This window comes from Bubalus bubalis, chromosome 19, assembly GCF_019923935.1.
Source record: "Bubalus bubalis isolate 160015118507 breed Murrah chromosome 19, NDDB_SH_1, whole genome shotgun sequence".
NCBI lineage: Eukaryota > Metazoa > Chordata > Mammalia > Artiodactyla > Bovidae > Bubalus > Bubalus bubalis.
Genome location: NC_059175.1, coordinates 29,315,225 through 29,328,058, shown reverse-complemented (window position 1 = coordinate 29,328,058; position 12,834 = coordinate 29,315,225). Strand labels below are relative to the sequence as shown.

General features: G+C 38.4%; 1 protein-coding gene across 1 annotated transcript in view; it reads right to left on the bottom strand.

Moving 5' to 3' along the window:
• HCN1 (hyperpolarization activated cyclic nucleotide gated potassium channel 1) overlaps positions 1 to 12,834 on the bottom strand; it is a 435,721-nt gene that overhangs the window by 65,608 nt on the left and 357,279 nt on the right. The window contains exon 5 of the mRNA XM_006067715.4: positions 12,159 to 12,305. Coding sequence (XP_006067777.1) covers positions 12,159 to 12,305 — 147 coding nt within the window. The remainder of the gene's footprint in view (positions 1 to 12,158; positions 12,306 to 12,834) is intronic.

The window sequence follows — 12,834 nt, the reverse complement described above, 5'->3', positions numbered from 1 at the left end:
TCTGATAACCAAAGGACTGTAGCCTGCCAGACTCCTCTGTCCATGGGATTCTCCAGGCAAGAATACTGGAGTGGATTGCCATGCCCTCCTCCAGGGGATCTTCCCGACCCAGAGATCGAACTGGCATCTCTTATGTCTCCTGCAGTGGCAGGTGGGTTCTTTACCACTAGCGCCACCTGGGAAGTTCCTCTGTATCTATACCTAGAACATTCTCATCAATTTCAACCAAAGTTCTGTAACCTTTAAACTATAACTTTCTCCCTTCACTCAAATCACTGATAAATTCTACTTTCTGTTGCTATGAATGTGCTTATTCCACCAGCCTCATAAGTAGAATTATACAACACTACCACAGGACTAATTTTTGAAGTCCTAAACATTGTCACTCCAGTCATTTGGCCACCTCATGCGAAGAGTTGACTCATTGGAAAAGACTCTGATGCTGGGAGGGATTGGGGGCAGGAGGAGAAGGGGACGACAGAGGATGAGATGGCTAGATGGCATCACTGACTCGATGGATATGAGTCTGAGTGAACTCCAGGAGTTGGTGATGAACAGGGGGGCCTGGCATGCTGCAATTCATGGGGTTGCAAACAGTTGGACACGACTGAGCGACTGAACTGAACTGAACTGAATCATTGTCATCCAGAAAAATATTGGGGTAGCGATGAGTACTGAAGCTCAGTTCTCATCGTTCAGTCTTGCCTGACTCTACGTGACCCCAGGGACTGCAGCAAGTCAGGCCTCCCTGTCTATCACCAATTCCCAGAGTTTACTCAAACTCATGTCCATTGAGTCGGTGATGCCATCCAGCCTCTGTCGTCCTCTTCTCCTTGCACCTTCAATCTTTCCCAGGATCAAAGTCTTTTCCAAAGAGTCAGTTCTTTGCATCAGGTGGCCAAAGTATTGGAGTTTCAGCTTCAGCATCAGTCCTTCCAATGAATATTCAGGACTGATTTCCTTTAGGATGGACTGGCTGGATCTCCTTGCAGTGCAAGGGACTCTCAAGGGTCTTCCCCAACACCACAGTTCAAAACTGTTAATTCTTCCTCTGCGCTCAGTTTTCTTTACAATCCAACTCTCACTTCCATAGATGACCACTGGAAAAACCATAGCCTTGATTAGACAGACCTTTGTCAACAAAGCAATGTCTCTGTTTTTTAATATGCTGTCTACGTTGGTCATAACTTTTCTTCCAAGGAGCAAGTGTCTTTTAATTTCATGGCTGCAGTCACCATCTGCAGTGATTTTGGAGCCTCCCCAAATAAAGTTTCCTCACTGTTTTCATTGTTTTCCCATCTATTTGCCATGAACTGATGGGACCAGATGCCATGATCTTAGTTTTCTGAAATTTGAGTTTTAAGCCAACTTTTCCGTCTCCTCTTTCACTTTCATCAAGAGGTTCTTTAGTTCTTCTTCACTTTCTGCCATAAGGGTGGTGCCATCTACATATTAGAGGTTATTGATATTTCTCCTGGCAATCTTGATTCCAGCTTGTGCTTCATCCAACCCAGTGTTTCTCATGATGTACTCTGCACGTAAGTTAAATAAGCAGGGTGACAATATTCAGCCTTGACGTATTCCTTTCCCGATTTAGAACCAGTCTGTTGTTCCATGTCCAGTTCTAACTGTTACTTCCTGACCTGCATACAGGCTTCTCAAGAGGCAGGTCAGGTGGTCTGGTATTCCCATCTCTTTAGGAGTTTTCCACAAGTTGTTTTGATCCACACAGTCAAAGGTTTTGGCGTAGTCAATAAAGCAGAGTACTGAAGGGATGTTAGGAAAAATCAAGGAAAAGGTTCAGGGATCTGGCTCTTGCTCAATTATACAAACTGTCTTCCTCCTGACCCTTCCAGTTTCTCTTTCCTCCATGTCCTCCCCAGTACTTGCTATATCTTGTCCTTTGATAACAGACATTCCAATAGGTGTGAGGTGATAGCTCCCTGTGGTTTGGATTTGCATTTCTCTAATGATCAGTTAAATCCAGCACATTTCAATATGTCTCGTGGCCATTTAAATGTCTTTTCTGGGGGAAAAAAAAGTCTATTTGGGTCCTTTGCCCACTTTTTAATTGGACTGCTTGCTTTCATGTTCTTGAATTATGTCAGTTGTTTATATATTTTGAATGTTAACCTCTCCTCAGATGTGTGGATTCCAAGTATTTTCTTCCAGTCCATGGGTTGTCTTTTTATTGTGTTGATTGTTCTGCAGAAGCTTTTTAGTTTATGTAGTTCAACTAACTTAGTTTTTATTTTATTGCTTGTGTTTTAGGTCTCATCCAAAAAAATAATTTTCAGAACCCATGTCAAGAAGCATTTTTTCCTATGTTTTCTTCTAAGAGTTTTGTGATTTTAGGTCCATATATTTAAGTCTTTAATCCATTTCAAAGTTTAGTGAGTAATGTCTGCTTTGCTCTGGCAATTAACCATATGTAACTTCCTACATTTCTTGTATTTTTAGTAATGTATTTTAACTTTTTCTTCATTTTTTTTTTCATGTTTTTCTATCTTTACTCAACAAACACACAGTAAAGCACTGCGGGACTATAAAGGACATTTTACGATTTCCCTTCTCATCATGCCTGCATCAGTATCTTGCACACATTAAGAAATCAATAAATGCTTTTTGTCTGTTTGTTTTCTAAAAACTAGGGATGCAAGGGAAAAGTTCTAAGATGAAAGTGTAAAGACTTAATTTCTTTCCTTGGTAATGTGACCAAGATTAGATCACTTACATATATTTTCTAGCCTTTGGTTACTGTGCCTTTTACGTGAGTATATGACACACGATTCCTGTATAGCTTTATAATACTACGTGTCTAGGCTATTTTAATTAATCTGAACTAAACACATTTTTAGGAGACATTCAAAAAACCAACAAGTATGTACTTTAAGAACTTATTCTGAATTACACTAAATATATGCGTGCAAATTAGGATATTTTCCCCTAACACTCTATTCAAGAAACTAAAGGTCAGAAGGACAGTATTATACTCTCAGCCCAATTCATGTTCTGTGAAAATGAAATATACTGACGTCCTATATTCTGCTGGGACACATGATCTGTACCTATTTTCAGCACACAGCTCTTCACATGCCATTGTTTAAAAATAGATCAGTTCTGAACTTTGGAGACAGACTTAGAAGTGCATTAACCTCTTTCTCGACTGTTAAGTTTGCCATTTTGCACTAATCAAATCAGTATAAATCTGATCATGATAAAAATAGACCTTCTTACTTTGTACACATTCCAACAGGCTCTCATAAGCAGAGGGGTATGGCTCACTGAATTTTTCTAATTAGTTTTTTGTTTTAAATATACTCCTGCATTAAAGCGTCATCAGTCTCTGATCCTAAAATTCCAATGCCAAGTTTTGATGCTAAGATGCTGTCTCCAGAAGGCTGGTTGTTAAACTGGAGGAAGGGCTTGTTAGCAGATTGTTTGAATAAATTCCAAAAGAAATGAGACATACGATAAACCTTGAGTTGGTGTCCCTCTGAGGTATGGTCTAACATCCTCTGAATGACCTCTCACAGCACTAACACACAGTTATAATTGCTGGTTTAAATTTCTGTCTCTCATCAAGTTGTAAGAGCCTTGTGGGCTGCAACTATACACTATTTTTCACAGTATCATAGTAATACTAAGAATCAAATTTTACTGTGTACTTACTATGTACCAGGCATTTTTCAAACTTTTAATGTTTTTTTTTTTTTCTCATTTAATTTTAAAACATCTCTGTTAGGTACTTATCATCATCATCATTTATATTTAAAGATAAAGAAAGTAAAATATGTACAAGTTATGAAAGAGCCCAAAGTTGTACAGATACTAAGTTGTGGTGCTGCATTTATACGAGACCAACCTAGATAGCATATGCAAAAGCAGAGACATTACTTTGCCAACAAAGGTCCGTCTAGTCAAGGCTATGGTTTTTCCTGTGGTCATGTATGGATGTGAAAGTTGGACTGTGAAGAAGGCTGAACGCCGAAGAATTGATGCTTTTGAACTGTGGTGTTGGAGAAGACTCTTGAGAGTCCCTTGGACTGCAAGGAGATCCAACCAGTCCATTCTGAAGGGATCAGCCCTGGGATTTCTTTGGAGGGAATGATGCTGAAGCTGAAACTCCAGTACTTTGGCCACCTCATGCGAAGAGCTGACTCATTGGAAAAGACTCTGATGCTGGGAGGGATTGGGGGCAGGAGGAGAAGGGGACGACAGAGGATGAGATGTCTGGATGGCATCACTGACTCGATGGACGTGAGTCTGAGTGAACTCCGGGAGTTGGTGATGGACAGGGAGGCCTGGCGTGCTGCGATTCATGGGGTCGCAAAGAGTCGGACACGACTGAGCAACTGAACTGAACTGAATGGCACTATGGAGAACAGTGTGGGACTTACCATATGATCCATCAATCCCACTATTGGGCATGTATCTGGAGAAAATCATACTTGAAAAAGATACATGCACCCCAATGTTCATTTCACAACTACTTACAACAGCCAAGACATGGAAGCAACCGAAATGTCCATCCACAGATTAATGAATAAAGATGTGGTCTGTGTGTATACAATGAAATATTATTCAGCCTTAAAATAAGTATGAAATAATGCCATTTGCAGCAACATAAATGGGCGTAGAGATTATCATACTAAATTAAGTCACACAGAGAAACACAAGTCTAAAAGATGATACAAAAAACTTATTTACAAAACAGAAACAGACTCACAGACTTAAAAATAAACTCATGGTTACCAAGGGGAATGGTGGGGAGGGGGGCTATAAATTAGGAAATTTGGATTAACATATACACACTATTATATTAAAATAGATAGTCAAAAAGGATCTACTGTATAGCACAGGGAACTCTACTTAGTATTCTGTAATAACCTATATGGGAAAAGAATCTGAAAAAGAATGAGATGGCTGGATGGCATCACTGACTCGATGGACGTGAGTCTCAGTGAACTCCGGGAGTTGGTGATGGACAAGGAGGCCTGGCGTGCTGCAATTTATGGGGTCGCGAAGAGTTGGACACGACCGAGCGACTGATCTGATCTGATCTAATCTGATATGTATAACTAAATCACTTTGCTGTACACCTGAAATTAACATAACGTTATAAATCAACTATTTGTTGTTTGGTTGATCAGTTGCATCTGACCCTTTGCAATCTCATGGACTGTAGCCTGCCAGGCTCCTCGGTCCATGGGATTTTATAGGCAAGAATTCTGGAGTATGTTGCCATTTCCTTCTCCAGGGGATTTTCCCGACCTAGGTATCAAACCTCTAAGTCCTGCATTGGCAGGGAGATTCTTTCCCACTGAGCCATCAGTAAACTTCAGTATAAAATAAAACAAACAAAAAATGAAGCCAGTGGAAGCAGGGCCATACTCTCCCCCTGACGCTGCATGGCCCCTCCATAGTTGGCTTTCACTCACACATGATGCTATTCAAAACACTGAGAATATCATAAAGGCAATTTAAGCCATTCAAAACAATGAAACAGAAGACCTCTGAGCCCACAAGGCAAAACAGGTGCATATTTTAAGTGGATGGAAGAAGAATAGGAGGGCTCTCCAGGCAAACCAGGACTGGGCACAACTGGGAGGGAGAGGAGGTTTCTGGAGATCACTGAAGTCCATCTTTGCAGACTCAGAATTTTAACCAGACACGGTCACAGAGCAACAAGAGAGTGAAGAACAGAGACGACAGATAACTAATGCATCACTGCTGCTGCTGCTGCTAAGTCGCTTCAGTCGTGTCTGACTCTGTGCGACCCCATAGACAGCAGCCCACCAGGCTCCCCTGTCCCTGGGACTCTCCAGGCAAGAATACTGGAGTGGGTTGCCATTTCCTTCTCCAATGCATGAAGGTGAAAAGTGAAAGTGAAGTCGCTCAGTCCTGTCTGACTCTGAGCAACCCCATGGACTGCAGCCTACCAGGCTCCTCCGTCCATGGGATTTTCCAGGCAAGAGTACTGGAGTGGGGTGCCATCGCCTTCTCCGATGCATCACTATAGTGGCTTTAATTTAAAATGCCAAGTTTCTAGGTACTATTCTAAGTAATTTTTTCAGAAAACTGTAGGTGTTCCTGTATTCTTGGGTCCATGTATATTAGTTGACAGTGAAACAAAGATAATTTTTTTAGATGACTTTCCAATCGCTTCTCAGGATGCTGCCAATGCCAGTGGGGCCAGCGCTGTGGTCACATGGCCTAGCTCGAGGATGAAGAACACACAGATTTATGTGCCATCCTGAATTTTCTCCACCTTGAGTGGCTCACTGCTTAGGTTCAGACAGGGAATCCAGCAACTTCTGCTTTACGAACCACTGACATTACCCTACGCACACCTGGCATAGCAATGTAAGAAAAATTGTATTTATTTTCTATCTGTCCCATGGATACTATTAATATTATAGAGTTTGGACAAAATACTCAGAAACCTTTAATAACTATACTCTATTGGCATACTCCCCCACCCCTCAGGTTTACTCAGAAATAAATCACTAATGTATATAAATGTTGAGAAAGTTAAAAAGAAAATAAAAACAACTGCGTGCAAAATAGGACCTTCTGGGGGTTTTGTGTGTATATCAAAACAAACTCACAGAGGAATCTAAAGATACCAGCATCCTTTAGTTATATGTTAGAAACCACATTCTCCATAGTACAATCTAAAGTGATATGAAGAAAGGTAAGTGGCCACAGTATGTCATAATTCTGGGCATCACTTTTCTTCATGCCAGCATCTCTATTGTGTCTCCAAAATGCTCCCTTCAAGTTCTAATCATCTAGTAATCTAACAATTTGACTTTATTTATTTATCCAACAAGCAGTTATTAAAGATGTACTATGGAGGGGCTGGAGCTATGGCGGAAATCAAGAAGTCCTTACTTTCTTGGGTCCTGAGTTCCTATAGTAGATCAGACAGTTAACAAATAAATGAAAAGAGACAACAAGACAACAAAGTGATGTGTACCAACAACAAAACTCCTATGATGGAGAATGCAAGGAAATTAAATCCAGATGAACTTCTCAGGGGAGGCCCTGTTAAGGAGGTAGCATTTGTATTGAGACCTCAACAATGAGTCAGGTATTTGTTGAAGGCATTTCAGCAATTTGTCTTCAATGTACGAAAAAGATAAATCACCTAGTTTCTGCACAAGAATTCTTTCCATAAAGTTTTGCTCTCAAAATATCTACTAGCTAAATTATTTTGCATATGCATGATATGAGTTTCTGGTAAGAGCTTTCAAAGGTCACACAAATGAAATTCTTCCTGCCACTCTACATCTTAGAGATCCTTCATATTTAAAAATATTCAAACACATTGAAAAGAAAGGATGGAGAATAAAATAGGTATAACACAGATTTAATTGATTATGATTAAGGAATAATTTCACATTCATAAGAACCACATTTTATTTTCTTTCTCTATTTTCAAAACATGGGTTTTTTTTTAATAAGCTTTTTAGAATCTAACCTTTCACTTTTGTACATTTGTGAGTACTCAGACTTGTGTTAGCAGAAATTGTTGCTCTACAGTATAAATCAGCATCTCATATTATGCAAAATACTTTCCTAAAAAAGAGGCTTCTGGACAACGAAGCATTTTAAGTTAAAAGTCGTATTAAAATGTGAGATAGTTGTTGGCTCAAACTTGAATATATGATTAACAATTACATGTGGCATGTGTTTGTGCATACAATGCACATCTTATATTTTTACCTTTTATTAAAATATACATATCAAATAATCTAGTTTTCCCAAGTATCCTGGTTTATTCATTTATATTTATAGTATCAATCATTCAATGTCTTCTATATGCCAGGCACTTTCTGGACACAAGAGGCACAATAGGGACCAAAATACATCTTTGCATAAATTAACACCTCATCTTCTACATTGGAATACAGCTTTTGAAAGACAGAATGATGTATTTTACTAATTTTAAAACATTTCTTGTGATCTACCACTATGACCTAAATATAGCAGGTACATAATACTCCAAGTTAACAGAGAACAAGATATACTTCCCATTGTTCTTACTAAACTTTTCTTTGTAAAACATATCTGGGTTTTTTAGATTCAGGTTTCATTTGAATAATGACTTCTGTTACCTGCTGGCCAATGTCTTTGCTTACTTTCCTATGCTACGCTTCCTGTTTCTATAGTTTTAGTTCACATTAAAGTTTGGCTTTTGTGTGACTCTGATGCCAGAAGAGCAAACACTGAAGAACAAAGGAACAAACATTGTTTTCACCTTTTTAGGGTGTTAAATATTTCAGTATTTCATGCTTCTGCTTCTAAGATCTCTAATTGGATTAAGTAGCCATAATTTTTCACCCTGCTTTTCACTCATAATTCAGTAAAAGACCATTTTTCTAATAAATATTTAATGAGCTCCTATCAAATACTAGTCACTAGAGATACAGAGATACTATGGCACAGTCTCTACCCTCAAGAAGCTCACAGTCTAGAAAGAGACGAAGAGTAAACTGACAAATGAAAATACAGGGATGGAGGGTTTTCAGAGAAAATTTATGAAGAAACTCATACCTGGTATGTTTGATGGAAAACTGAAGGAAAGTCGGGTAGAAAGGATTGAAGATAGAGAAGGTAGCATAAAGAAAGGCCAAGAGACGATCAGCAACATTTTTCCTCTCAGGGAAATTACCAACAATTTTCTGTCAGTGAATCATGAACGCAAAGATGGAGGCAGACCACAGAGCTTCTCCAGTGCAATTCAAGCAGCTTGGCCTTTTTCTTAGAGGGGATAGGAGGCCATAGTTAGACTCCAAGAAAGTAACACTGAACTTGTGTTGTATATCATTCAATATGATAGCCAAGGGATGGGATGCATTTGAGCTAACTGAGACCAAAGGCAGGGAGAAAAGTGGTGGGTGCACATCAGAAAGTGAAGAAAAAGATGCTGAAGCTTTGAACTATGCTGCTGCTGCTGCTGCTGCTAAGTCGCTTCAGTTGTGTCCGACTCTGTGCGACCCTATAGACAGCAGCCCATCAGGCTCCTCTGTCCCTGGGATTCTCCAGGCAAGAACATGGCTTTTGAGAATATAAGGAAAAACTTATTATAAGTGAATGACAGATAGTTGTAGGAACTGAGGGAATTGGGGGCACATGTATGGATGTGAGAGTTGGACTATAAAGAAAGCTGAGCACTGAAGAATTGATGCTTTTGAGCTGTGGTGTTGGAAAAGACTCTTGAGAGTCGCTTGGACTGCAAGGAGATCCAACCAGTCCATTCTGAAGGAGATCAGTCCTGGGTGTACTTTGGAAGGAATGATGCTAAAGCTGAAACTCCAGTACTTTGGCCACCTCATGTGAAGAGCTGACTCATTGGAAAAGACTCTGATGCTGGGAAAGATTGAAGGTGGGAGGAGAAGGGGATGACAGAGCATGAGATGGCTGGATGTCATCACCGATGCGATGGACATGAGTTTGAGTAGGCTCTGGGAGTTGGTGAAGGACAGGGAAGCCTGGCATGCTGCAGTCCATGGGTCGCAAAGAATCAGACACGACTGAGCAACTGAACTGAAGGGGATAAAAATGAAAAGTGGAATTTTTCCACTTAAGATCAGAGTCAAAGTGTAGCAGTAACTAATAACAAACACATGATTAAGAAAATTTTCTTGTTATCCTTTATATTACATTAAGCATTTTTAGCATGGAGAAATGTTTCTCATTTAATCATTCAGCTTTTTAGGGTTCATTTTTATTCTCATTTTCTGTTGGCTTTCTATAGTCCCTCAATGACATTTTCTGTTGGAATCCTTACTTTTCTGCTTCTTTCAAATAAAACCTTAGATTTATTGTATCCATCTGCCTATTGATTCCATCTTAATCCCTGATACTGTCTATTCAGTTATCTTTGTCTCTACACTATGGCCCATCTTACCCCACCTTTGAATCCTGCCTGGCCCTTGAGAACCTAACCTGGTTTCAGTATCCTGAGCTTCGGCCTCTTAGTGAAGAGGATTTGTATTTAAAACAAAATCTATAATCCAACAAAGAGATAAAGCAAAACACATTAATAAATTAAAGAAATGATATATAGCTTTTTTAAAAATACAAAAGTTTAATTCTATTTCTCAAAGCAAAAAGATTTGGACGTTATTGATTGAGGACTTTGTAGAGAAAATAATTTAATCAATAGCAGATATTCAGCTCCTTCTATTTCCAAAACTCTTAACTGATGTCTTAAGGCTTAAAAAATACAAATAACTTTTATGGATGTAGATACTTAGGGATGGTTATAAATGGTAAAGATGTTAGGTGAGATGGACATATTTATTGAGTATTTATATTTGCTATATATAGTAAGAATTTCAATAAAAATTTAAAATATAGAGGAAGTGACCTTTGCTCTTAAGGAACTTTCAAGACAAAAGTGGAGGAAACTAATGTGGAAAAATCGTGATAATAGACAAAATGGAAAGTAGTGCTCAAATATTATGGACTCGGTGCCCTGGGGGTCAGGGAAAAAAGAGACCAGATCTAATCTGGACAATCAAAGGAAGTAAAAATAAAGAAATATTATTTGAACTACATTTGCCAACAGATGAGAAACATATCTGGAAAACATATGATGCAAGTTGAGAAACCAGAATTGCTTTTTGCAAAACAGTAAGTTGCACAATTTGGCTATAGGCCACTTTGGAAAATATAGAGCAATAGGGAAAAATAAAGCTGGAAATTTAGCAAGGATCAGAGCATAGAAGGGCTCGAATATGAGTCCAAAGAGGCTCTATTTGATGAACTTGTAAAGACAATGTTTCTGAGCAGATACATGACTATCTCATACATGTAAATGATTAATTTGGCATCACTGCTTTAAGTGGTAATTAGAGAAAACAGACCAAAGGTTGCAAGATAAACTAAAGGGATAGTGCAAATAATCCATGTGAGAGCAATAAGGTTAGGGTCATGAACTTGGTAAAAGAGACAATGACATAGCTGTAAGATACATTGTTACAGTGAATTGATAGCATTTGGTGATTGACTGGATGTGCAGAGCAGAGAAAGATTAAAAAAGACTAAAGTTTTACATTCTATATGACTCAAAAGAATAAAATATTTACAGAGAGAGAGACTTCAAAGGATAAATGGCTTAGTGATGGAAGATAATCACTTTAATACATAGTTTACTATATATGTATGGCAAATGGAAATCATGTAGCAATGGCAAAGGGAAATCATATAGCTTTTAAGACAACAGAGATTATGTCAAGAATTTGGAGGTCAAATTTCCAGAACTAAAGAGCTAGATGAAATAAATAAGAAAATAAATCCAGAAATGGAAAGTGAAAAGCCAAAGACAGTAATGGTTTAGTGTTAAAGGAGCTCCCCCAAAAGATTCAGGATATAGGTGTTATTAAGTGTTTAAAAGAACTGCCGACGGATCCAAGACAAATGATGTCATCACTAAATGTTCACTGATATTTGTTTGTGATTTGTCATCACTAAATGTTCAAGGAAACAATTTTGGTGAAGAACTGGAGATTGAACCACAGTAGGAGATATAGAGTAATCTTTCCAGATTAGTAGTAAAAGGAAAGAGAAAACCAGTGTAAGAAACACAATCAAGAGAATGTTCTTTTGATCTAGGGGTGACCTGAACATTCCAGTGGGCAGAGGGAAGACATCTAGGGAGGGAAGGAAGGGCCACTTGAGAAAAGAGGTGGTTATAGATGTTGCAAAGTGTTTTAACGAAGTAATAGGAAATGAATGACTCACAAGGGTCAAGTCAGCCTGTGATCAGGGCCCAGGAGATGAACAGAAAAAACAAAAATAGGAAAAAAGTGAAAATCACAAGGAAGTTAATGAAACAATTTGGTGAGCATGAGATGAGAAAGTGGAAGACAGGGAGGCTATGGACAATGAGTATCAAAGAAAGGACTTGTAACCAGGGATACAGAAAATAAATTGGTATCTTGAGAATCATAATTAGAAGAACAATTCTCCAGTCATTTTTTGAAAACACAGAGCCTGTAAATGTGAGAACATAAGGGTGAATAAAGGGAAAAATTGTTTTAATTTTTTTTGAGTAATGTCAAAACATGGAATTCAGGATTTCCCAGGAAAAGAGAAAGTAAACAATGATCACACTCGTGGAGACTGAGGACAATAAATCTTACCTCTCTCAGAGGATCATTGAGTTCATTGAGAATATTTTCCTCATCAAAGATTTTGCCTTGGTATCTGTGTTCATAATAATCATGTATCTTCTGACGCATATCAGCTGGTAACTTATGGAATGACATGTATTGTTCCACTTGCTTATACTGTAAGAAAAGGAAAAAACAGAAATTAGAAAACGTTGTTAGGCTGTATGAGAAACCATGATGTGATTTTGTTATGCTATATTCAACAACTTTTGAGTAACAGTAACAAAATGAAGAAATTCTTTAAGGTGAATGAATTAACGTACTAGGTTGTAAAGTACCTACTCTATGTCACATACTATGGATGGTATTTGTTTAGGTAAACATTTCCTGTAAAGACCTGAAGAGTTATGGAGAGGAAGCATGGAAGGAGTTCAGAGTGAACTGGGTGTAGCCCCCAAAATCCAGTGATGAGCCAAGAAAAAAAAAAAATGTAACACCATTAAAAAAAAAAAGCAGTTCTAAAAGAAGTATGCAGTTGCTGTTTAGCATTTGGAGAAAGAATCTCATAACTTTGGATAGTACAAAGGTTTTATCTTAGATCTTATGGCCAAAGATAAGACCTAATTAAAATTTTAATCTGGAGGCACAAAGTTTGGCAACCGTTTGTAAGTCATATATCCTCAAGCGACACTCATGCCCTATAAAT